At 41.0% G+C, this 26,066-nt stretch overlaps 1 protein-coding gene across 3 annotated transcripts in view; it reads right to left on the reverse strand.

Annotated features, from left to right (window-relative positions):
• Positions 1-1,321: 1,321 nt before the first annotated feature.
• Positions 1,322-26,066, reverse strand: part of tent5c (terminal nucleotidyltransferase 5C) — a 37,146-nt gene continuing 12,401 nt past the window's right edge. Inside the window, exons 1-3 of one of the 3 annotated variants that reach the window (XM_032568170.1) lie at positions 10,325-10,460; positions 10,030-10,106; positions 1,322-5,891 (exon numbers count right to left, since the gene is read on the reverse strand). In XM_032568170.1, the coding sequence (XP_032424061.1) occupies positions 4,712-5,869 (1,158 nt within the window). In that variant the 5' untranslated portion in view covers positions 5,870-5,891; positions 10,030-10,106; positions 10,325-10,460 and the 3' untranslated portion in view covers positions 1,322-4,711. Of the gene's footprint in view, positions 5,892-10,024; positions 10,107-10,324; positions 10,461-26,066 lie in introns of those variants that run through there. The other 2 variants (XM_032568168.1, XM_032568167.1) reach the window with 2 other exon arrangements.

Raw genomic sequence — 26,066 nt, forward strand, 5'->3', positions numbered from 1 at the left:
TTATTTTAACAGATCATCTGTGTCATACCAAACTCTGTCACCCTGCGGTAAAAAATAAATATTTTTCATAACATGTACACACTGCAGCTTTAAGAGTAACTTAGTGAAATAGACGTAAGTCTATAAGCATATGAATATTAACACTTAACCTTAAACTTTAATGCTAAAGCTTGTACTTTGGTATTGTCTACTTATTGCTCATTTTTGCCACAAAGTATTTAGAATATCTTGCAGCTCTAGTTATTAATGTAGACAGCCTTCATGTCAATTAGATCATTGAAAAGTGCATTCATTTCAGTAACCCAGTCATATAAGTTAGAATATATGTCCTAAAATGTGTTTTAAGTAGCTGCAAGTGGAAAACCACTAACATAATTTAATCAAACATCCTTCTGTATGTAATTAATCATTATATGTCTCACTTAGTGATAAAGTTCCTCAAATCAATGAGCTTCTCAATATAATTTACTGAGTGGGTCTGTGATTTACTCATTGAAACACATTATGTAGATGAATTACACACAGAATGTTACTCTGTTCATTTTGATTTTCTGCTTACAACAAATGAAAATGTGACATTGAAGATTAGAATATTACGCCAAACATTTTTATTCAGAAATGTTCATTTAATATCTGCTTCAAGGTTATTTTCTAAAGGTACTTTTAACGTGACAAGCGAGGCTCATTGGAATCTACATTCCAATGTATTGAATATGATTGATTATTGAAATTCAACTAACCAGGAAGTGCGTTTAACTCTAAATTGGGACATTTAAAAAAGAATGGTATCTGCAAAATTCAAAGGGAAAATGTTAAATTGCGGTTTCCATTGGTACCTGACAATCTTTACACATCAGACTGAAGTCAGGACATTTGTTTCTCAACTGTCTGATCTTTGGAGATTAGCTAAAGTAATAAATTAGAGCATCAAGATGAGAAAACAGCTGAGCTTTAATTTACAAAGTGTCTGCGCTGTTCAACATCATCTTCTTAAAATAATTACCTGTCATATTTCACCAGAAGGTTTTTTCCCCAATAAAAATGTCTCGGGCCCCATTATTTTAGGAAGGTGACGATAAGAGTCACTTCTCTTGTACATCCTGATCTATGACTGATGAATCCTTAGATCAAGATTGAGATTTAGAGATTTAAGAATATGTCAAATATTGACCTTTTTTTTTTTAGTTTAAAAGAAAACAAATCTAATTTTATGTTGACACAATTTAGTTAATTCCTCAAAGAAAATAAAGACTCAACCTGCAGACAGTCCTGTCAGTCTGTAGGATTCAGTTTTATAAAAACAAAACACCAAGAGAAGTAATGCATTTAAAAATCTTTTTATTCATGATTGCTTCTTCAAAACACACTTTCCTGGTGTACATTTACGTTTTCCGTTCAAAAAAAAAAAAAAAAAAATAAAGGAAAACTCAAGTGAGGTAAAAGTGCTGAAAAATGAAATAGTACCATCGTAACCATCAGTCATCGTCACCATCTCAAAGCGGACAGAAATGCTCGTCTGCATTTACTATTTCAAAGAGAGAGAGAGAGAAAAAAGTGCGACAAGTTTCATGTTTTTCCTCACTTTTTATATATTTTTAAGTCACCACACCCATCCCTTCATACACACATGCTGACGTGCGCTCACACACACACTTCCACGCATTTAGGTAAACACAGATCTGCCGGGATAAAGAAAAAAAATAATTCACAACCCTTCACAAAGAAACTGTAGGAGAGCTTAGATCCTCCCATCACATTCTTATGAGACTTTCACTTCAGACAAGCAGAATCACTAAATATCTATTCTGTATGTCCCCCGCCCCCGAAAACACGATACATCTACAGGTGTTGAATGATAAAACACTCTGTACTGATCAACAATGGCCCAAACAAAGAGAGGGGAGTGACACTGAAGTGACAAGTTTACAGCAGAAAGGTGGGGGCCAAAACATTTACACACAAAAAAAAAAAAAGGAAAAAAAAGCAGCCTATAAACCTCATTTAGTTTAATTCTCCCTACAGCGTCCTTCACAAAGAGTTTCTACATCCAGACGTGTCACCAGCCCCCATTAAGGAAGGGGTGCAAGACCCGACTCCTACGTGGGGAAAGCTTTCACCGACGGCAACCGTAAACACGAGAAAGCAGACCGGCAACAAAAAAACAACAAAAGAAAAAGCACAAGGTCAACATTCCGGGCTGTGTTCATCCTCAACCCAAAAAATGCAAAAATTTAATTTAATGCATTTTCTTTGACTCCGCTTAAAAACGAGCGTTAAGAAGCGACGCCAACAAAGGCCTGGCACTCAGCGGCGAGCAGGAGTTAGGCCGAACAATTATTCACAGAATATACGCAGACAGTGGAGAGATTTCAGGCTGCTGCTTGAACCCTCAAGTCAAAGGTCTGTTATATGAAAAGGGAAGCGGTTTTATTGATAAAAAGCACAGACTGTCCTCAGAGTAATGTCAAAGTTAAATCTGGGGTCTCCCACTTCATCACCATTTAAATGCTGCAAGATCAGAGAGGGAAGAGGACTGCTGTGGACAAGAGTTAAAAGAAAGGGGTGAGAAACATAAAAGAATAGTCACGATTTTAATCCAGAGAGCGTCCCACATGATTAACTCCCTCTACTGCGGCCACGTTAGCTGCTCTCCATGCCTTTCAAGAGGTTGGGTGTGAAGTACACGGTCTCTGCACAACACTTCGGCTAGTTTTAGATCAGGAAACCAAACTAAGTGTTGGCTCGTCAGCAGGCGCTCTGATGGCAGACTGACAGCTAAACAGAGATATAAAATATGAAACATTTCCTCTGCGAATGGAACAAACTAGATTTCCTGGAGCATCTGAGGATGAAGCCACCTGGCTGGCGGCAGCAACACAGAGTGGACACGGACCGTAAAACCAAACGACTGAAAGGTCCGGCAGGAACGGCTGTACAGGTGAGCTGGGACTGAAAAAGAAAACCAATTATTCTCGCTACAAATCTGGACAAAAATTGATGAATTTACCCATAAAAGATAAATGGCAACATTTCTACTATAATTTTGTTGAGTTTTAAGAAACAAAATACACTCCTGCCTCCTGATCAACATTAAAACCCCTTTAAAAATATTCAGCTCTCCAAAAAACAAAAAAAACACGTGACAGGCACTTGATTGTTGCAGTTGCTGGTTGTGAAGCTGCCTTTGGTCTAGAGCTGACAGCAGGGAAAATAATGATAAAAATAAATAAATAGGGGCCAGCCTCCATGCGACCTGTAGGCGAGAGGCCCGTCTTTCTCGACCACGCGAGCCTGATAAGGTTATCTGCCTCCAGAGACGAGCGGCAGCAGGAATCTGCCTTCCAAGAAACCGCGTGGATGTGGGCGCGGCCGCTGACGCGAGTCCAACTGTCATCTGCTCTGTGGCGATATCTGGAAGAGACGGCACGCTGGAGCACTCAGCTTCCAACGTTCACAGCTAATAATAGGGTTCGCTGGAAATAGAAATGTGGAGGTTTACAGCCAGTGAGAGGAGTGGGGGGGCTGCCTGTCGCCTTCACATTAATCAATACTCAAGTCTGAAAGGGGGAGACGTTCCGTCTCTCCTCCCATGACCACAAAAGGGGGTTCAAACACAGCGTGCATCTGTCGGACAGGAAGTGACTCAGCGCAGACGCATGTAAGGCTGCCGGGGCCGGGCCGGTCCCCAGGAGGGCTGGGAGGATAATAATAGCTGGAGAGTCGGCCGGCGAGCTGCGTCAGAGGAGGATCGCGTTTCAGGGAGCCTGCGAGGGACAAGCCCTGCAGGGCCCCACCGCGTGCGGCGCCTTTTAAGGGAAGAGCAGCCGGTCGGTGGGCCCGTCACTCCGCTCCCCTGCTACGGGTCGCCATCCGACCAGAGCAGACTGCGACTAGAGGTCACTCGCAACTTCTTCTGAAAGCAACTTAAAAACAGAGGGAAAGCAACGATGAAAAACAACGAGAGCGATGAGACATTTCCACTCCAAGCCAGGCTCAACTGGGAAAACTGAACCCTGTGTTTGGGGGAGAGGGGCCTGAAGTTCACAGTGGAAAATCTTAATACGTAATAAAGTCTTGCATTGTGTACAAATATCAGGCACTGCTGGCATGTATAGGGCTGGCACATTGTCAAAGATGAAAACAAACTGCTGATTCTAATCCTTACTTCCTGTCTTTTAGTAAGGGCATCCCAAATCTTCCCCAATATGTTTCATTTTTTTCAGCATTTTTATGATTTTTTTTTTTTTTTTTTAACAAGAAGGAACCCAAACTGAAGGCTACAGCATTTACATTTTCCCTTTTCTTCTAACAACAGTCCATACTCAAAACTCTGGAGGGGTAAACCTGATACCTCTAGGTTAAGGCACAAACACATCTCCATTAAGATTAAAGGCATATACCAAGAAAAAGTCCAAAAAAAAAATTAACACTTAAAAACGTTAACACCTCTGCAGAAAAGGAATGAGAAAGAATCAAAAAAGAAAAAAAAAAAAAAGAAAAACATTTGTCCACTGAAAAATGTGCCTTAAGAGAAACATTGCATTTATTGCCACTGGGTAATTTTTTTCAGACATTTTTCCCCCTTTTAATTTTTTTTTATATGTTTTTATGCCAAATCAATTCCTTCTCCTCCTCCTCTGTTGAAAAGCAGCATCCGCAGCCAAAACAAGCCTTCCCGGGTCGCCCCCGCTGGAACCCTGTTTCCGTTTGGTCAGTTACACGGCAGCCATGTTGGAATGTTCTGGTTCGCCACGTAGTAGTTGCTGAAGTTGTGGTCTCTGATGTAGGGCGCCGGCTGGTAGTAGCAGGTGACGCAGGACGCGTCTGGGATGGCGCTCTGCTCCGCCAGCACCCGGAAGGCCATCAGCGACAGCAGGTGCAGCGTCTGCCGCCGCTCGTGGCCCATCAGGCACACGGTGCTCTCGTTCACCACCTTGCGGAGGATCTGCAGGTAGTCGTACTTGCTCTTCTCCTCGCCGATGAAGTGGCTCATCAGGTAGGCCTCCACCTTGCGCTGCTGCTCTCCGATGTCGGGAAAGTCTATGAAGAAGCGGGAGCACATGTAGCGCTCCAGGGCCTTGAACTCCTCCTGATTGGCCGGCTGGAAGTCACGCACCAGCAGGTTGCAGTACTTGAGCAGGCCGCCGCCGCGGATCTCCTCGGGCCGCTTGGTGGCGATGAGCTTGTTGCGCAGGTGCCCGAGCGCGGCGTTGAAGTCTCCGTACACGCTCTCGCCTCGGACGGCCGGGTGGAATTGCTCGGACATGGCCGCCGCCGGCTGCTGCTGCTCGTAGTGGGACAGGACGGAGTCCAGCACGATCTGAAACGAGTCCACGCTGAACTCAAACTGCCGGCGTATCGAGTCGACGAACTTCAGCTCCACGTTGCGGCCGTTGTTGTTGGACAGCGAGATGAGGCTCCAGCGGTCCTGCTCTGTGTTGACCTTCACCAGTTTCTGGACGTAGGCCTCCTTCAGAGTCATGGGGGTGATCTTCTCCTTGTTGACGCCCTCGGGCAGGAAGTCCAGCAGAATCCCCAGCACCACGTCTTTGACCAGCCGGAACTCGGCCTCGGTGGGCAGGTCCACCCGGAAGATGAAGTCCAGGTCCTTGTAGCTCCAGCCGATGTCCTGCACCAGCACGTGGCTGGCCGTGGAGCCGTTGAGCCGGATGTCCTTCACCCGGATGCCGCTCAGTTCCAGGTGGGAGCGCACGCGCGCCACGATGTCCTTCAGCTGCACCTCCAGGGTGGGGAAGTTCCCCCGGCCGTGGACCGGGACCACCTCTGTGAGAACGTCGTTCAGCCGGCTCACCTGCTCCCAGGTGAGGTCGCTGACGGAGCTGCAGCTGGATTCTTCCTTGTTCTCCATCCTCACGCAAGCTTCAAATTTACTGGGGTGGAGAAACAAGCGATTGTTAGCAGGAGGGTCAAAGAGGTCATCCACAGCAAGCAACTTAAACACCAGGCAACACGTGGGTACGAAAGGTACGAGCTGGATTCAAACCCATTCCCCAAAGACCCGACCCAATCAGCTGATCTAAAGTAAAAAGAAAAAATTAACTTGGTTTTATACCTTCAGTTTCCAAACTATAATAAAGGGTTGTTATTAGAAATCTTTCACACTAACAGCATGTCATTTGTACTTTATAGCCATATTTTATTTTGAAGGAGGAATATGTAGATCACACTCCATGTTGCTGGTTGTTGTGTTTACAGTGGGTGGGACTTGAAATTTGTACTGGAGTTACTATAAGGTCTAATATATCAATAATATTTTCATTGAAAACTAAAAGAATAAGCAACATTTTAAATTCAAAGGCCAGTTTCACTGCTAAATTATTGAATAAATAGATGTATAAGAGCAACAAATGTACATGCTTTTAATCCGTTATTTAGCTCATCAGCTTGGTGAAAAGTACTACTACACCCTTTCAGCTTTCAGGTATTTCAGGAAGTACTGATCATTCATGGAACTGCTTAATAAATGCGGACTGTGAACGCGGACATTAGCGTTGAGGACGTCTGTGCTGCCACATCCAGTTTAGCATTGAGATGCTAGTTTAGGCATGAATAGCTTCGCTGAGAGGATAACTCCTTTTACCACAACAATAGTCCTTTCCAGCATCCAATTAGATTGTTTTTTGAAACAAAAATTAACCCCCAGGGGGCCAAGAGAAGCAGCTTCGTCACTTGTGCATCAGATTTACAGACGTACCGGAAGCGCGCTGCTCGGCCTGAACCTTTGAATGTAAAAAACAAAAATGCAATTAAGTTAGTTAAAAAACGATGCAATTATTACAAAATGAATGTGTTAAAGTCTTGGTCTAAGTCAGGGGTCGGCAACCAATGGCTCCGGAGCCACGTGTGGCTCTTTCATCCTTCTGTTGTGGCTCCCAGTGACTTTGGGAAATAGAATATTTTATTAAAATTAAATCATTAAAAAATTATAAATTAAAATCATTTTAAAATACATTTCTAAATCTGAAGATTATGGTAAACTTGTAACATTAAAACAAAAGTTTTGAACATTTTTAGCACCCAAAATATACGTCATGTCCGCCGATGTGCGACGAACCCCACATGTCTGGCAGACCGCATTTTTTTAGCGCACTGATTTATTGACTTTTTGATCCTTGCCTGGAAGATACATCATGAATAAATCCAAGAAAAGGAAACATTCTGAAGATGGCAGAACATTTAATGCTACGTGGACAGATCATTTTGCTTTCACCGCTGATGAAACTGGTTCACCTGTCTGCTTAATATGTGGCGAAAGACTGGCAAACAACAAGAAGTCAAATGTTGAAAGACATTTCAAGAGCAAACACTCTGTCTTTGCTAAAAAATATCCCGAGGGAGAGGAGAGAAAAAACGCCGTTTCGGAGCTGATGCGAAAGGCTGAAGCGTACGGAGTCCCCTAGGGGACATGGGGGATTTATTTTTCTTTTGCGTTACCTCGCAAAACTTTTGCGTTACCTCGCAATACTGTACTGGTCAGTTATGCAGCATAACTGAACACTGTAAGCCTTTCTTACGGTGGGCGCCGTACTTTATGCTTTAATATAAGGTTATGTGAGGTATTTCCATGAATGTTAGTATCTTTTTGTGAAATATCTGAAGTTTTATATCTTTCTTTAGGATAGAAAGGCGCCACAAACCTACGATATAAACAGAAACTTTCCGTAAGTAGGAAAGAAACAAAAACACATTATAATTTGGACGATTTCTGAGTTATTATCGCGGGTAAGAAGTCATCTGACAGTTTTGATTGTGTCTCTGTTGTGTTCGTAGTCTGAATGGTTTAAAGAGCTGCTTTCAGTGCCGCTCCATCTTAGCCTTAACAGACATAAACATGCAGTAAAAAATAAATCGATTTTCAATCTGTGTTTTGCACCAAACAGTTAATAATAATAAACACGTTTTCACTGAGGCTCTGTAAGAGCAATATGAATGAAATAAGTAATTATTGATATAACAGGAGCAGGAGGCTTTGACACTTAGGTGTGTCGACGTGGGAGTGACGTCACCAGGTATGAATGGGAAGGATACTGGCTTTGTGTGTATGAGGAAGCAGGTGAGCTGGGCGGTCAGTCCTGGCAAAGTTTGGAGCATGATCATCAAAATGGAATAAATCGATAATTGTGACAGAACAAAGAAGAGGTTTGGAGTTGATTGATACACGGACAGACGAGATTCCCCGAGTTAACCCAGTGCGGCGTCATTACTTTGTTGTGTTCTTAATAATAAAAACTTGTTAATAGTAAAAACTGTTTGGTGCAAAACACTGATTGAAAATCGATTTATTTTTTACTGCATGTTTATGTCTGTTAAGGCGAAGATGGAGCAGCACTGAAAGCAGCTCTTTAAACCATTCAGACTACGAACACAACAGAGACACATAAACGCAACTTAGTATTGATTTTTGTACATAGCATATAGGTTTTATATATATGACGTCAAAATGGGTTGTGGCTCCAAGTGCTTTCTTTTTATTGGGAGGCGGTCCCAAATGGCTCTTTCAATAGAAAAGGTTGCCGACCCCTGGACTAAGTTCTTAGTTTTAATGCACTTAATGAAGTGGGGGGAGAAAAAACAACTAATCTGCTGATCACAGAACAGAATAATTGTTGCATCTCTGGCTTCCATTATCTACTTTATGTAAAAAGAAACAAAAGGCCAATAGTGAAGACTCCTGCTACCTAAAAGTTCAAACTTTAATGAATTATTGGGGGAAAAATGAATAATAGAATTGAGCATTTCATCATAGACTTATATCAACCCTTTTATCTTAATCAGTCTATCCAGTTATCACTTTTTTTCATAATTTTATTAAGTCATATGAAATGTCGGCTCTAAAATGTCTAAAGGTTGAAACTGCCTTGTTTTTCAATCTGGTTCTGCAGTTGTTTAACCCAGGACTCTTTCAAATGAGATTTTTAATATAAAGAGCTTTTTTCCTTGTGATAAAAAAAAAAGTTGAAAAGAAAGCTGCGCATTCCTACAACCTTAGTAAAAAATCAAAAAACTATTGATTATCAGACCATGTGTTATTGATAGGGAGCAGCAGTAAATGCAGCCTGGTCATGTAAAGTTGATTTTTGGATGTAGCACATTATTCTTGCTGGATGTGAAGCGTTTGATTGCCACAACAATCTTGACTGCGAGGTTCGTTCGCCATGAACTGCTGGCCAGGGAAGGATTCAATGTTACGCCGACAGATGGTTGACATTACATTAAAACATGAAGGCTTCTGGGAGACGTCACGACGGTTTGCTGGAGCATTTGCCTGAACTGCGCAGCGCCGTTTCATATTTAATCAGAAACTAAACGCCCAGTTTAAAAAAAAAAAAAAAAAAACACGCACACCGACTTCAGAGAGGAACACCGCAAACAGTTTCGCAAATTAGCGAATAAAACCCAGTCCGCACGAGCGGAGCTGAATGCGAGAACGAGACGAGCAGCTCGCGGACACACAGCACAGAGCTCGTGAGCCTTCTAGAAAAGTTCGCGGCGCGAGCCTGGCTTTCATTCCAGAACTAGCAAACACGAACAAACACGAGCTGCCATCAGCTAAACAAGCCCGACGGGCTCCGTGTAGCTACTGCGAGTAAATTCAGCTCCACACGGTGTGGGAAGACCCACTTTAATACGTGGTGACTCAAAAATGTCACGAGAAACGCGCTTTTAATCAATTAAACCTGCTCGCGCACTACAAACGCTAAAAGTATCAACGCAGACGCTTTACTTTGAAGGCAGCGTCGATGTCAAAGTTGCTAATTATAAACTTAAGACTAAACTCCAACCATATGGCAACGAGTCTGAAGCTGTTAGGCAAGTTAGGAGTTTGGACCGAACCAGAGAGGGATTCTTGTGTTAAAAATATCCAAACGGTGTCACGTTTTATCGCCAGGGAATAGTTAAAGTAACGACACAAATTTAAGTACAGCATTGTTCGAGGGGATATAAGGTTAGCACGCAGTTTCGCCTGAATAAATTTAAAAAAAGAAAGAAAAGCAGTACATACGTTACCAAGAGAGTGCAGTGGAAGCATTCAAAGTCCGAAAAAGATGTTGAATTCACGCACACGCCTCCACATAATCCACTATCTGAAAGAGAGGCACACGGCGAGCCTGCAAGTCAGCGTTTGAACCACAACCTCTCTGCACAAGGCAGGCCTATTTTATAAAGCCGAAGTACTACCCGTTGAAATAAATGCGCCGCGGTACGACACAGTCCCTTTCCCCAACCTGGTCGCCATTTAGTAACTCCAAACAAAGCTATGAACCACACAGCGGCGTATAATTTGTGTAATTAGTATAATTACCTAATAATCCAAACACTTATCTTCGACAAGTCATATCAGATGTTTGAGTTGAACAGTTCCATTTTACCAATGCGCCAAACAAAGCCTTTGATTGGTCGAGGATGTTTTTTTTGCGTTGCCAAGTTACCAGAAGCGTCCACAGGCAGCCGGGGTTTGTGACGTTTACTGTCACGTGGTGCGAGTTAAAGAGCAGCTGTGAGGCTCGGGCAAATTACTTTTATGAGACTTTGCTTTTATTTGTTTGTTTCTTTTTCGCGCTATAACTCTATTGAACGCAGATTGCAGCTAATGGTTAATCAGAGATATGTTGCTGCTAAAAGCAGCTTCTATTATTCAGCTAAAGATTTAAACTTGATTGAAGGCTCTTTTTTATTTTAATTTCCCTTTGGGATCAATAAAGTTTTTTAGATTTAATTTTACATATATTGATTCATATTCGTTAGTCTGTATTCGTAGCTTATCTCATATTTAATTGTCTTAAACCCAGGATGTGTGGTTCTGATATGGCTCATATGGGCAGCAACAGAAAGGGGAGTGCACCAGATAAATGAAACTTATCTGTCAGATGCTCCCTAAACAAGTCTTCTATTGCTTTTATGCATTCCTGATATTGAAATGCTCCTAGCAAATGTATTTTAAATGAGATTTCCAGTTTATTATGTCACCCATATTTGCACCAAGGAACTTGTTTTTATACAGTTTTAGTTTTCACATAACCCAACTGTATCTCTAACTTTCTTTTTCTGTTACTATACACCATGAATTCAGTTTAGATGTTCATTTGACACTATCAAACTGCATTTCTGAATTTACCTGAAGCAGAAAATAAGAGCTATATGCAAACCTATGTTGTATTAATTTTAGAATCCATCCATTTTCTGTTCACCCTTTGTCCCTAATGGGGTCAGGAGGTGCTGGTGTCCATCTCCAGCTACGTTCCAGGCGAGAGGCGGGGTACACCCTGGACAGGTCGCCAGTCTGTCGCAGGGCAACACAGAGACATACAGGACAAACAACTATACACACACACACTCACACCTAGGGAGAATTTAGAGAGACCAATAACAGTCATGTTTTTGGACTGTGGGAGGAAGCCGGAGTACCCGGAGAGAACCCACGCATGCACAGGGAGAACATGCAAACTCCATGCAGAAAGACCCCGGGCCGGGAATCGAACCCAGGACCTTCTTGCTGCAAGGCAACAGTGCTACCAACTGCGCCACTGTGCAGCCCACTAATATAATTTTAGAATAATTTACAAAATTATTCTGAAATTACCCAAATGTAATGATCAAATATATCCTCCAAGGATTCGTTTTTTATTTCACTACAAACAAATTGATTTGCTGAATTTTTTTCGGACACAAATAATGATAACATGCTTCATTTTTATTATTCAACAGAGACTTGTCCAAGAGATTCTGCTGACGGCCCTGAAAAAGCTTTTTCTGACACACGGGGAAACAACAGACCCAGAAACCCGGTTGTGAGGGAAACTCTTCACATTCTGAGGAAGACAGGTTGTTTCATTCGGTCGCTTCCTCTGAACACACACACACACACACACACACACACACACACACACACACACGCAGAAAAAAACACAACTCATCTGGATTCACTTGTGAAACACATGATTTTACAATTGAAATGTACTACATCTATAAAAACGCGATGGCTCAAGGTACTAAAACTTGCTAGGAACTGCTCAAACCTTTCCCACTTCCTACACGCGCGCCTCTATGTGTGACTGAAGCAGGAAGTCGGCAGAAACGGGTCTCAGACAGGATGCTGTTTCTTGCGCAGCAATGGGAAAACCAGAAGGTGAGTTGAAACCACTGAGTGAGAGGGGGAAAGCTTGAGGCGTGTTGTGGTTGTGTGCTGTGGGGAGCCCCTAAAGGAATGGGTTACACACCATGTCAGCGTGCATGATAACAGCAGAGAGTGGGAAGTGGCCTGGAAGGGGATCCCCACTCAGACTCTCACCGTAAAACTGTTAGCGCCAGCTGTTCCACAGCAAAGACATGAAGCTAACGTACTGACGTCATCGCAGCGTAAAGAGAAAGCATGTCTACGAGTTCTTCTTGATGAAGTGCAAAGGAAGGAGAGAAAAAACTGTCTAGATGTGAAATTGAGTAAAATTATGAATTTATTCTTGTTTGCGTTTCAACAGAGCAAGGCTCCTCTATAAGCTCCACGTGATTTGGGGATAAACGACTGTGTGATCAGCATAAAAATATAAATATTTGAGTTAGTCCTCGTCCTAACTCATTAGTAAATATAGAGGACAAAATGGGGGCTAAAACAAGACCCTGTGGAACCCCCTAAGTGGTTGTGATGTAGGTGTATTATTATTTTTTTACATTAACACACAGAGTTCTGTTGGATAAAGAATTTCCAAACCCACCAAAGATCATTTTGGTGAGTCCTTCAGAAACAAATCTTTCAAGATTGCACAGAGTAACCACTGTAATAAAAATCCTCAACTTATACTCCAGTAAAAAACCTAAAGGGTAATGTCTTCATTTCACTCAAACCTTGGGAGTTGGAGAGTTGAAATCACACCAGACAAGAATACTCTGGTACAGTGAACCCTCGTTTTTCGCGGGGGCTGCGTTCCAAAAAGAACCCGTGATAGGCGAAATCCTGAAGTAGTTACCTTTATTTTTTACAATTATTACACAGCATAATTAAATACTCTACATTGAAATCAAAGAACAAAACCTGTTTTTTAACAAATATAATGCTTTCTTACAAATAACTACAGTAAAATAATCATTTTAGTCATCAGTTGGACAAATTGTGACTTGCGTATTTCACTGTTCCTCTGACTGTGACGCTGCGGCCTGACTTCACTCTCTAGTGGCTTTTTCTTCTGAAGCCTGTGGTGCAGGTGTGATTTTTCGAGAGAAGAACATTGTTATTATCGGTAGTTGTTGTTGTCGCTCTTTTTTCTTCTGCGCAAAAACATTTACCAAAATTTGCCAAGCTGGATTACGTATATTTAAATACCGTAACGTTATTGGCACACAGGTAGAGAAGAAGCGCAGAGACCGTTTAGCCAATCAGGATGCAGAACACAATGCACTGTGAAAAAAAAACTGAACAAAAAAATCTGCGAGAGCAGCGAGGCCGTGAAAGGTGAACCGCGTTACAGCGAGGGTTCACTGTATGGTCAACTCCATGACTGCAAGGTCCCCAGGTCATGAGGCTGTACAAGCCCAAGTCATTTCCCCTACAGTTTCTTGCTTGCCAGGTATATTATGGCTAGCTGACGTGCTACTGTTGCCTTGATATCGCCGAGTATGGCCGTTCATGTTCTCATCTGTCCAAAGGACGTTGTTCAAGAACTATCGTAGTTCATTCAGATACTTTATCCTAAACTTGCCATGTTCTCTTCATGTTCATTTTGTAGCAAACAGGCTTTCTCATGACAACCGTTTCAAAGATCATGGTCTTTGTCCATCTTCATACTGTCATAAATCCTAACACTCATACTAACTGAGCCATATAGAGTCTCATTATGGGGATTTTGAACTTTTTCTCAGTCTGCCTTTGGGGCAAATTTGCTGGGAAGGATTCCAACTCCTGGGTGGATTGGGAACTGGGTGTCTTATTTATTTTGCACTTGCAAATAATCGTTCTCTTATTATAGAATAATGGAGTTCAAATTGCCTCTCTAGGGTCATTCCTGATGTCTTTCAACATTCGGGCAATATCCTAACACACATCAGTAAGCTGCAGGCCAACAAAGTTGGCAAAACCTCCTGCTTTTTCTTAAGGTGATCACACTTGCTGATAATGCCATTTCATTTGATTACCAGTACCTAGCTGCTACTATCCCTAGTGAATCCTACAGCAGGCTTTCACTGAGTTTGTCACTCTTGGCGTCTCTGGTGTTGCCCGGTTTTAGTTACCAAATAATGACAGGGTGGCGTCTTTCGTGGGTTTTCCATACTCAAGGTTGGATTTACCTCATTTTAAAACTGGGTAAAAAAAAACAACAACTTCATTTTTGTTGCCTGAAATGGTAACAAATAAAACGGTGTGTACCGTTTAACGAAGTCCATGTTAAAAAAAATTACAGTTCCGAATCTCGGTCCAAACCAAAACAATCCGACAAATTCCATTTAAACCCAATTCAGATGAAAAAGAGCATGTCACTTTATGCGAATACAATGCTGCATTGCATAATACATTTACATAAAAATTAAATAAAATATAAGAAACCAACAACTGGAATTGTTCAAACGTCAGTCCAACCATCATGGCTACCAGTGCGCGGTGGTGACCTCGCAGTGGGACAGGCGTGCCAGAACGCGGGACAAACTTTTATGAACGTGTTCCCACAAAATCTGAATCACAACAGTGTCCAAGATGTGGTGGGGTCAGTCGGAGCCTGGAAAAGCCTGCACATCATAATTTACATACGAAAAGTTGTCACCGGACGGAGGTTTGGGCCGGGCACTTCCTCCGTTTGCATGTTTGACTTCAACCAAAACAAAACTATCGTGCACAAAATATAAAAAATGAGGTTCGTGTACCAGTGCAGCTTAAAGTAGAGCGGATTGTACAATCAATTTTTTTCTCAACCGAGGATCTTTGCACAAACTCCAAACACACCTTGGTCAACGTAAACATATATGTGAAAAGCATGCAAGCGGCAGCGCTGGCGGGCGGCAACAAGTATACATTTCAGTTTTACTGATGAAGTCTTAGAGTGTATAAAGTAGAAAATAGTCCTGGCATAAATTATTACTGTAAATGGATATCTAAACAAAGGAGTCCAAAAGGAGGAGTTTGATGAGATAGTTCAGGACTTTTTAGGTTGGGTTCTGTAAAAAGGGTCTGGCTGACTTGAAAAAGGGTGAGTATTCATGCAATTAATTTATGTCAAATACATTTTGGGGAAATCATTTTTCGCTGTGATGTTGAGGATGTTTTGTTTTTCTTTTTTGGCAAAAACACAACAAAACTGTTACTCCTGACAGATATGTCTCTTTTAAAGACCTTTAGTGATGCCATTCTCCGACTCCACTGCTGACTAAGTGTAGTCCAGCAAATATCAAGTTGTATCTACAATGCAACTTGTTGTATTGTAAAAAAACCCCAACAACATACAAGTTGTTGTTTTTTGAGTGTCCATTAAAAAGCTTCAGGAAATGGATGCCGATTTCTGAATTTGAAGAAAGTTAAGCGATCATCTTATTCTCCTTATTCTGGTGTTTATCAAGAAGCAACTCTGGTAATTTGGTAATCTGACCTAAAACAGCTACAAATGTATGTGAAGCCTTGGAGCCAAAGAGGACTGGATTACTACTTAACTCTTATACCTGCTAACTGGTAGAAAACCACAACATACATCAGCCTACAGTAATCGACTTTATTGTTCAAAAAACAAAACGTTACAGGTGTTACTTCACAGATTCTCCTAAGTACCGTTCATTCAACTACCTGGTTAGACATATCGATGCATTATACTGGTTGAGAACTAACAAATGTTCTGTTTAATAAAGACATAAGATCAAACCGAGCTTGGAAAGTAGAGGAAGGCTGCTCAGCTGATTTCCATGTAGTGTGAGGAACTGATAAAATGCAAAGTATGCAAAGGTTGTACGGCATGTAAGATGATTAAAACAAACCATAACGGCAGGCCAGTGTGGTTTCAAACATGTACTGTCTTTATGTTGGCTTTCCTAAAGTTTGGTAGCGAAGGACGTCATAATTCACATGAAAATACTTGAACAAACCAAAGCATGTCTTGCTCCCGGTAAGTCTTTCTCTGTGATATTGGCCAAGTCTTCTTTTGGATCTATCCAAGCTGCTTGCTGGCCTGCATGTAGGTCCGAACCTAGCAACAATACTCGTTTTGTGATTTCATTGCAAACTCATTATTGGTTGGGTGCTGCTTTGATCCGGTTCTGATGTCTAAATCAACATCTTCAAAGCCCTTTTTTTTTAACCCTCATTGTAGATCAAAAGTGTTCAGAGATCTCAAAAGCAGAGAGCCGATGCCTGGCGTACGAACAAGCTCTTATTAATGTTTTCTTCACACAAACAGAACTCCAAATGCTTTAAAAGACTTGATCATAATTAGCAAATGTGGCTCGGTTTGTGTTTGCCAACAATATAACTTATCCAAAAACTCCCAGGGTTCAATCTATTAGAAGAATACCTTCCTATGTCGTCATTTGCAGGTGATCATCTGCTCCTCTTGAGAACTGTTCCAAGCATTTATCTAATTTAGCACAAGATAACAACTAGCAATAGCAAGTGTTAGCGGTCAGAGTGGTAAAATACAAGGCATGAAAGAACAGTTTGAACCAGTGTCCTTTTTAATGGTGCAACACACATGAGAACCACTAATTGTCCTATTGACTGTCTTCCAGCTATTGATCAAAGAGGATTTTATTACTGTTGGGAAAGCTTCCCTAACTTTTATTAACTTTGTTCTCAGGAACCAAGCCAAACACTGGTGTAGGCCTCTTCTTAAAAAAAATGAAAACAAACCTAGATCACTCAGTTTTACTTAATTTTAGGCCATTTATCTCTTTAACCAAGGTTTTAGAAAAGATATTTTTCATTCAGCTTCAACCTTGCTCAATGAGTCCAGCTTTGGATCAGAACTTAGTTCGGACTGGTTTATAAATAGTACTCATTGTATAGATATGTCTGTTGGTCAAAAGTTCCTTGTGGTTCTGGTTCCCTTGGACCTCAGCAGTTGATAGTGGGTCATTCAGTCCTGTAAAAGAAGCAGATAGAACTCCTTCTGTCAGGGTGAATAATTTAGCATCTTCTCATGCTCCTTTTTCACGTGAACAGGCTTCACTCTCATCCCTCTTCTTTTTAAAAGTCTTTTTTTTGTACCCCTCCAGGGGGTCTTTTGTGGGCTCTAGTGTCCCTTATATGACAGTAGGCTGACAGGAAACAGGGAAGGAGAGGGGGGAAGACATGCGGCAAATGTCGTCGGGTCTGGGAGTCGAACCCGAGACAGCTGCGTCGAGGACTGAAGGCCTCCAAATACGGGTTGCGCTAACCCCTACGCCACCACGGCACGCCCCATCCCTCTTCTTTTTCACTTTATAAGCTGCCACGTGTAGCAATTACAACTCAGTACTAGTCATCTTTAAACTGCTATGCAGATGAGATCTAGAGCGACTTGCTCATGACCCCTGGCTCAGGTAATGCTCTTTAATCTCTACTAAATTGGATTCCTGTTGTCAGGCAGTGGCTGAACCTGATTTTCTCATGTTTCTAAACACTGAATGCGTTTCGTCTGGCAGCAACACCACTACAGATGTCAGCGCTTTGACTTTTAGTCTAAATGGAGTCAAAAATCTAGGGGTAATATTTTAGAAGGATTTTACATTTAAGAATCAAGTTGACTCCATGGTCAGGACAAGCTAGTTTCTGGTGTGTCTTTTGTTCAAAGGTTAACATTTTTAAACCAACCCGACCCAAAGAAGGCCATCTACGCTTTTTTTAGCTCCAGACTCGATTGTTGTGATTGAAATGTAGCCAATTAGCTAAGACCTCCCAAAGTCTGAACACTGTCCGTTTTTCATCCCTCACGCTGGCTTCCTGTTTGCTTTAGAACTGATTTTAAACTTTATGCTACTCCCTGAAAGCTTCTTAACAGCTTTGCACCTCCTTGTTTGTCTGAACTTTTACGTGTTTGTGTGGGGGTCAGCTCCTTGAAGTCGTAATGTCAGCCGTTACTGGACGTTACGAGGAGAAAGCTCCAACACTGGGCTGAACGGGCCTTTTCGCCGGTGAAATACAAATTACACCAGCTTCCTTTGAATCTTCGTGCCATCAGCAAATCTGAAGACACGTTTATCCAATAAGAGCTTTAATGTTTCGTTTTTAGCACATTCCTTTATTTCTGTCATCTTTTTGAGTGTTGTTTTGATTTTATTCTTATGCTCCTTTATCTCCTTATTTGAAAAGCATCCTATAAATCAATAAATGAAATGAAACGATGGAGTCAACGGCTGGCAAACGGACAACAGAACTGGTAGTGGGGTAGATAAAACTTTTCATTGGCTGGTTTTGGGACAGATCAACATCTTAGTGTGGGAACGAGAGACCGACAGACAACTATCAAGAGCCTGGCAGGAAAACTGAAATGCCACAAGGCTGTTTAGTTAATCTTTCGAGATGCTCACGCTATTCGGTTTCAAAGTAAAAGGCCACAACAACAACAACATCAAACAGCTCAGAAAGCATAAATTGGCGTTTCGTTTCAACCTGGAGCTAGACGTTTCTACCCGGAGCCTAGCCGGGTTTCTAAACTCAGGGAAGAGCAGATAGATGAGCAGACTCTAGCAAGTTGTTTGTGCTAAGCCATCTGCATGGTGATTATGGAAATAAAGATGAATGGAGCTGCTCTCCGTGGAATGAGCGGGTGTTATCGTAGCGCTCCTGGTTATGGATGAGTGGCGGCAGGCCTGCGTTGGCTCTGTGTATTCCCATCCGGCTTTTGCTACCTGCAAAGCCTCTTGTGCCATTTGAGAAGTGACTCAGTGTGTCCAGGCCATGGCTCGGTAAGCAGCAGGGGCCATTAACACATTAAACACAGTGACACACACAAACACGATTGATTTGCATGTGCCTTGAAGCACATATTGTACCCAGGCAAGCAAACAGACGGCCGTGGAGTGGAGTGCCATTAAAGGTTCCACTACGTCCGCCGACGAGAACACATCCTAATCTTTTCTGTGACTCAGACTCTGACATCATGTTTTGGCGATCCTTTCCAGTGTACGCCTGACTTTTCCATCATATAACGCATCATCACAGGTCAAGCAAGTGTTTTCAGGTGATCCGATTCGTTACTGAAGACAATACTAATTCAGAAATGTCGGCATTTGGCTTTCATTAGCCAAAAGATCATGTCTATTGGCTAATGAAGAGTGGCACTGTTTGTCTAATAAAAAAAAAAAAGAAGATCCTGAGCCAAAGTGAGCATCCTGTCATTAGAATTGATGTGGCAATTTTACCAAATTTGAGGATAATGGTTAGGTGTTTGGATCAGAGGTACCCCGCATTTGCAGCTCTTAGGATTTGTTTCCAGTGATCAGATTCCACACCACCGGTCCAGTGAGGGAAAAACAAAAACGCCTTTTGGCCTTACTGATGCAAAACGGGAAAGAAAACATCAACTTTAGCTGAGTTGGCTGAAAATGTTAACGCTGGATTTGATAGAAAGGTGAAAATTTGCTGCACATGTCCAACCAGTACGTCACGGAGTGTCTCCATCAAAGTTTTTTGTTCTGATTCAGGAGTTTAACTGCTTACTATGGTTTTCTATGTCTCTTATCTTTCTTCCCACATTTGGTACATTTTTTTTGTTTCTCATGTTGGGTAGTTCTTATCTTTTGTTTTTATCTGAAACAAAAAGCGGGATACAAAAGTAGGAATTTCTAAAAAAGAAAAAAGGGTGCCTTAAGACAATTTAAACCTACCAGAGTGTTTTACAAGGATACAACATTTTGTTTTATTTGTTGACTTTAGTACATATGCAAGTACAGCTCAAAAAACTTGACAATAATCAAAAAGTTAAGTATTTTTGTCACTCAATTCATATAATAGAGGCCCGTTACACTTAAAGTGAAATATTTTGTGCATTTTTTTTGTAATTTTGATGCTCATGACTTACTAACTAAATGAAAACTCTGTCAGTGCCTCTGAAAATGAGAATGTTATATAAGGTCAATGAAAAGGATATATTGCTTAAAACGTGAAAGTTGAAGTTCTCACGTTTTTATATCCATATCTGCTAGAGAAAAGAGAGTCGTAAAGACTAGTACTGTATTTGTTATCTTTTCAGAGGAAAACAATGTTTTTAAATGTAACCAGGTGAACAAATGGGTACATGTCAGAACTGTATTTTGTAAACCCTGTTTTGCTTTGTTTCGCCAACTGGTTGCAATTCTTGTTTTTTGCCAGCATGTGGTGCTGCTTTACAGAGAGGTCAAAAGATTTCAGGAAGTAGAAAAAACCTCTTGTGTATGTATTGTGGCATTCTGAGAAAAGCGGAAGAGAAGGACATTTTTGTGTGCCGAGACCTGGTGAAAAGGATGAGTACATGGCCACCAAGCCGAGAATCCAAGTATTCGGTAATGTCGAAGCTGAATTATCTTCTATGAACAAAGTTAAGGAGAGGATGTTAATGTTACGTTTTTCTTTGTTTGTCCTCTAGAAGTGCCACTGCCGTTTAATGCACTCTTTGTAATAGTTTAGCTTTGTATGTGAAGCTACGTTGCTACATGTGAGCCCGCCATTTTCAACGAAGCTGAGGCTTTATGTTGACAGAATACAGGTCATTTACATTTGTTTCTTTGCAACCCAGAAAGAGAGAAAAGTGTTCTTTTTTTTCATTAAAAAAAACAATAAATGACCCATTTTATTTGAAGCTCCGTGTGCTGCATTACTCCCGGCTTCATAAAAAAAAAAAATTAAATGTTAAATCCCAAAAGCATCTGAAGTGATAAAACAATGCATTTCCTCTGGGTAAAATCGCAAAAGACAAAACGCCAAGAGAAACGTTCTGTGTTGCGATCCTGAATAAGTGGAGACTCCGTTAGAATTGTCTGTAACTCAAGGGCTAAAAAAAAGAGCAGCTTTTTTTATTTATTGTAAGATCCGGATTATTCCAAAGTGGTGTGTATTTTGAGGTGGTAACATTTTTGTTGAGAATATCATTGAATTTCCACCAAACTGAAAGAGTGGCTTTAATAGTTGGTGATTTAAAGCAACCATGGTTCTTCATCGCTTGACTAATGAATGGTAAATCCGATAGTTGCATTTTCCCACAAAATGATTGTTCTAATTCACTTAAATCATTGTGCCGCTGGTTTTGAGTTCACTTAATTATGCAGTGCAGCTGATTGACTAAATAAAGTTTTAAAAAAAAAGAAAAAAGAATTGGCTGTAACTCGACCCTTTGATTGCCCTGGGTAGATCTCTACAGCATATAAACTGAATCTGAATGAAGTTAACTTTGTGGCTAACTCGCCTCATCCAGTGAACATTCTCATCATTTCTGCCAGCTGGTAAAGCTGTCAAAGAAATAATGAACTTCATGAGCGGACGAGTTCAAAAAGCATCCAGATCCTAATCACAGAGTTTTTGGTTGTTTTTTTTAAATTAAAATTTAAATATAATTCTTCCCAGTAGTGAACGTTTTTGGAAGACTGTCTTCTCTGCAATCAGAGTGAAGCACCACGGCTAAATAAATCCCCAAACATCACGGAGGCTTCCGGGAGTCGGTCCCGACTCATCGCTCAGTCTGCGCTCACCTTCAGACCTTCCCACTGCTCCAGCCCATCTCTCTTTCTTCATGTAAACGGCTGAGACAATCCATGACCCCATCAAACCGCCGTCCTCCTCCACGACTGAGGCCAATCGCTGCAAGTGTGGCCTATGTGGATCTGGTGGCTTCTCTTGGTGCAGAAATGAACGACAAGGAGCTCAAGCTGGCATCAGTTGTTTTCTTTAATTCTCCATCCGCATTTCACCGAGGTAAAGTCAGTCTCTGGCATGAAAGAAGCTCCTCGACAGTGATCCTCGTGGCTCTGAGGATTACCCATAATACAGTAACCAAAATAAAATAATTGAAAATTACAGTGATCGCATAGTGGATTTTGTTTACATCAAAGGAACAACCAGTGAGTGTCCTTTTTAAAGAAAGTAAAGCAATTAATTAAAATGCTCTGAAAAATAAAATAAAATGCTGACATTTTATTTACTAGATGCCATTTTTATATTTTAGCTTGTACAAACTTGCATCTTGAAACAATGCAAAAACATTAATTGACCATATCTTTATATAAAACTGTTAATATAAAACTGCCTTATATTAACCATCTGCTACAGATTTTTAGTAAAACTTACCTGCATTTCACACATGGGCACCGAGGTAAAGTCAGTCTCTGGCATGAAAGAAACTCCTGCCAGGAGGAGCCATAATGTTACCGTGTGGGAAATTCCCGCCACACTTTCTCACGAACTAAACATTTCTATAACGCAACAAAAACGATATAATAGCAAAACTAGCATAACCTGGATTAAACATATTTCAATAATATGCAAAAATGAAAACCATGAACATATTTTATAAATAATATTTCTTTATCACGTCGCAGAGACACGTTACCTCGACAGTGATCCTCATGGCTCTGAGGATTACCCATAATACCCCGCTCTTTCTAGGGTGAATGCAATACCCCGTTTTACCAGCAGATGGTGCATTTTAGCAAGATTTAACCTGAACCATTTTAACTAGCAAGCCGGGCTGTCATGAGTCAACAGCTACATAACCACCGGAGTTATTAGCTCTGCTGAAATCACGGCTTGCAAAACAACAACAACTTCTTCCAAGTTTGCTACGACTCTAACGTCAATATTTTCTCTTAAAGTGTGAAAATAACTTTATAAAATTATTGTAATTTATATACCGCAAACTCTGGGTGAGCAACTCCAGCCTCTATATCTTTAGTTTGGTCTCAATCAATGTTAGCCCCGCCCACTAGCTAACACCGGCTAGCTAGTGCTATCTCGTGAAGTTATTAGAGATATTTCAGACCAAACCAGAGATATAGAGGATAGAATTGCTCACACACAGTTTGTGGTAAATAAATGGCAACAATTTTATTATGTTATTTAAGTTATTTTTGCATTTTAGAGCGAAGAAATTGATCTCAGGATCATAGCAACTTTACTTACGGCTCGAAGTAGCCAATCAGCCGTCGGGGGCACTATGGAGGCAGCCAATCAGCCGTCGGGGTTGCTACAGAAGTAGCCAATCAGCCGTAGGGGTCGCTACAGAAATAGCCAATCAGCCATCGGGGTCGCTACAGAAGCAGCCAATCAGCCGTCAGCTCTAATCCCGCCTACAGAGTTTTAGATGGGTGAAGTTGACCATATAAATTAATTCATGATGTGCTTCTGTACAACATAAAATAATTTATTAAATTATTAAATAATTCTGTCTAATTTTAAAATGAGATTAATACATAATTCTATTTTTAAGAATTTATTTCTGTATTTAGTTCCAGTTTTTTTTTTTTAAAAGAGACATTTAAATAATTACTTTATAAGCCATTTATTATCATTATACACTCTTTACTATTTAGCTATATAATGTAACGTGTGATTCACAGAGACCCTTGAGAAACCAGATGAAATCTCAGGCGGATGGAGGCGGTAACAGAAATCCTGGGAGACGGATGGAAACATGTTGGTTTTCTGTGACATTTTTGGGATGACTGATTGTTGTGGTCGCGACGCAGGTGCCAAATGTCGCACAGGGACGCTACAGAACGTGTGTTGTTGTTGATGCATAACTAAAGCCGAGAGTAATCCTGCTGTGTTGGGAAGGAGAGCTCATAGAAAATCACTCTGTGGGTGCAAAGCATGAAATCGTCAAAGCAGGGAAAGTCACAACTCAGGAGGGTTTTCATTATTAGGCGTCACAAAAACACTGGCCTTCGCTTTGATTAAAATGTAAAAGGTTGCAGATTAGTTTGTTTTTTTTTATCTTCCACGTTGGGCAATCATTTGATTAGTTAAAATTATTTATTGTATTTTAATTGTAACCACAGGTGTATTGTCAGGTTTGAAAAAAAACTGAAATGTAATAAAGGAAGCGATCTCACATTTTGACACATTAGAACAATGTCTTACACAAGGATTTTACGTTGCAGGTCAACACAAAGTCGACCTGCAACGTGGAAAGAAAATGAAAAAAATGAAAATGAGTCAAAAATTTGGAAAATTGCCAAATACTTTCATATTCTGTACCCTTTGCTCAGATACCTCTAAATCAAAGCAAGTGCAATCAGTAGCTTTAAGCATGGTGGTGGCAACATCATGCTGAGGGTCTGTTTTGCTACCAGTGGTGTGAAAGGTGAGTTGGTGGAGGAACACCATCTCAAATAGTTGGTCGAAACACGAAGACGATCCCAAACACATCCGAGCTACTGTCGCTTTGGATAAACCAGGCGGACATTAAACTTCCTGGTGACGTTTGTAGGAATAGAAGACACTTTTTTTTCCATGCAGATGACTTCAACAATTAACTTCTCTACAAGATTTTATTAGACTTATGCAAATTACGTATGTTGCTATAACGGAAACACAGAGCTTCTTTAAATCAGGTCTAAAACCCAATTTTGTTTAGAGTTGCTTCTGACTGATGAATGTTCCAGCTGCTGGCGACGCAAAACAAATCGATTTAAAGGAACTCAGTGCTTCGGCTGTTTTGGAGTTTTCTGAAAGTTGGTTCCAGAAAACCTGAACAAACAACCAGTTTTCCGGAAGTCGTATAAATCTTTGAGATCAGTTCAAGCTCAGAGAACAGACTGTAAAACACTTTGGCTTGTTTATGAATCACAGAACGGTTTAGCACCAAAATACATTAAAGGTCTTCTGGTTCTGCTCTGCATCCACCAGAACCAGAACCAAACACGGAGAAGCGGCGTTCAGCTTCTATGCACCGCAAATCTGGAACAAACTTCCAGAAAACTACAAAACACAGACTCCTTTAAATCAAGGCTAAAGCCCACCTGTTGAAGTTGCTTTTAACCTCAAGATATATCAATATACCTGACATACGTTTGCTTGATGAAGGCCTTTGACAAAATGCAATGTTTGCTGCTTGTTTCATAATTGGTTACTTTGTTATGTCTTTATGACGTGAAACGCTTCGAACTGCTTTGTCGCTGAAATGTCCGACACTCGACTCGACTTCTGGAGTGTTTAAAAGAGCGCCACCATTTCTGCCACCGTGAAGGAGAACCTGTAAACGTTTACCCCTGTCAGGATGTGTGAGAGCAGCAGGTCAGCAGTTCCAGTGGCCGGTCCTCGTGTGTGCAGGTAATGATGTTCAGTAGAGTACTGTGACGGGGGCAGTTCTGTGCAAACAGCAGGCGTTCAGTGGTAAACCCGTCACCCAGACTATGATGATCAACTTCAAGATAATATGACTCGTCTCGCCAGTCTTCACATGTCAAATGTGTTTACTGTTGCTAGAAAGCTTCTTCCCAAGTAAGAGGAGGAGCCTCACGATCACCAAACCCTTACGGTGGAACAGCTTTTGTATGAATACGATTTCAAATACTTACTTTTCTACGAGAGTTTATGAAATCACATCTGCATAAAAATGTCATGACGTCAATTTCATGACGTTTAGAAAAGAAAAACATTCAGTCAGCGGGTTTTAGTTATTTTTGAACCGACGCCATCAATCGGACACGTCCGTCATGTCTTTAGAAACAAAATGCATCTAAATTATTCATGTTTTCTTTCAACACAGAAGTTTGTCGTGTCCTGCGGCCTAACTGCGTTTTCGACTGAATGGTGTTAAATGTAATAATCATTTCAGTTGAGAATGTTTTTTTTGTTTTTATTTGTAATGCTTTCTTTGGATTGAACATAATTCCTAATTATTCATGAGAAATTTACTTATTTGCGATTTATTCGTAGAGCATCCACAAAATATCAAAAGAAAATGCAACTTGAGTTAAACTCCGTAAACACAATGCTACTTGACACACCACTGGCTGGCGTTGGCAAAGCAGCCAATCCAGGAGCGACATTCATCTTCCTTGGCCCTGATTGGCTGCATGAGCAAAGATAAGGAAGACTGTAGATATTATCTTCTGGTAGTGCCAAGATGGCTACCACTGGGTGTATTAATGCATGCTAATTAATTGACAGTTGAAAGTGCTTTACATCA

The sequence above is a fragment of the Xiphophorus hellerii genome, chromosome 7 (genome assembly GCF_003331165.1).
Source record: "Xiphophorus hellerii strain 12219 chromosome 7, Xiphophorus_hellerii-4.1, whole genome shotgun sequence".
NCBI lineage: Eukaryota > Metazoa > Chordata > Actinopteri > Cyprinodontiformes > Poeciliidae > Xiphophorus > Xiphophorus hellerii.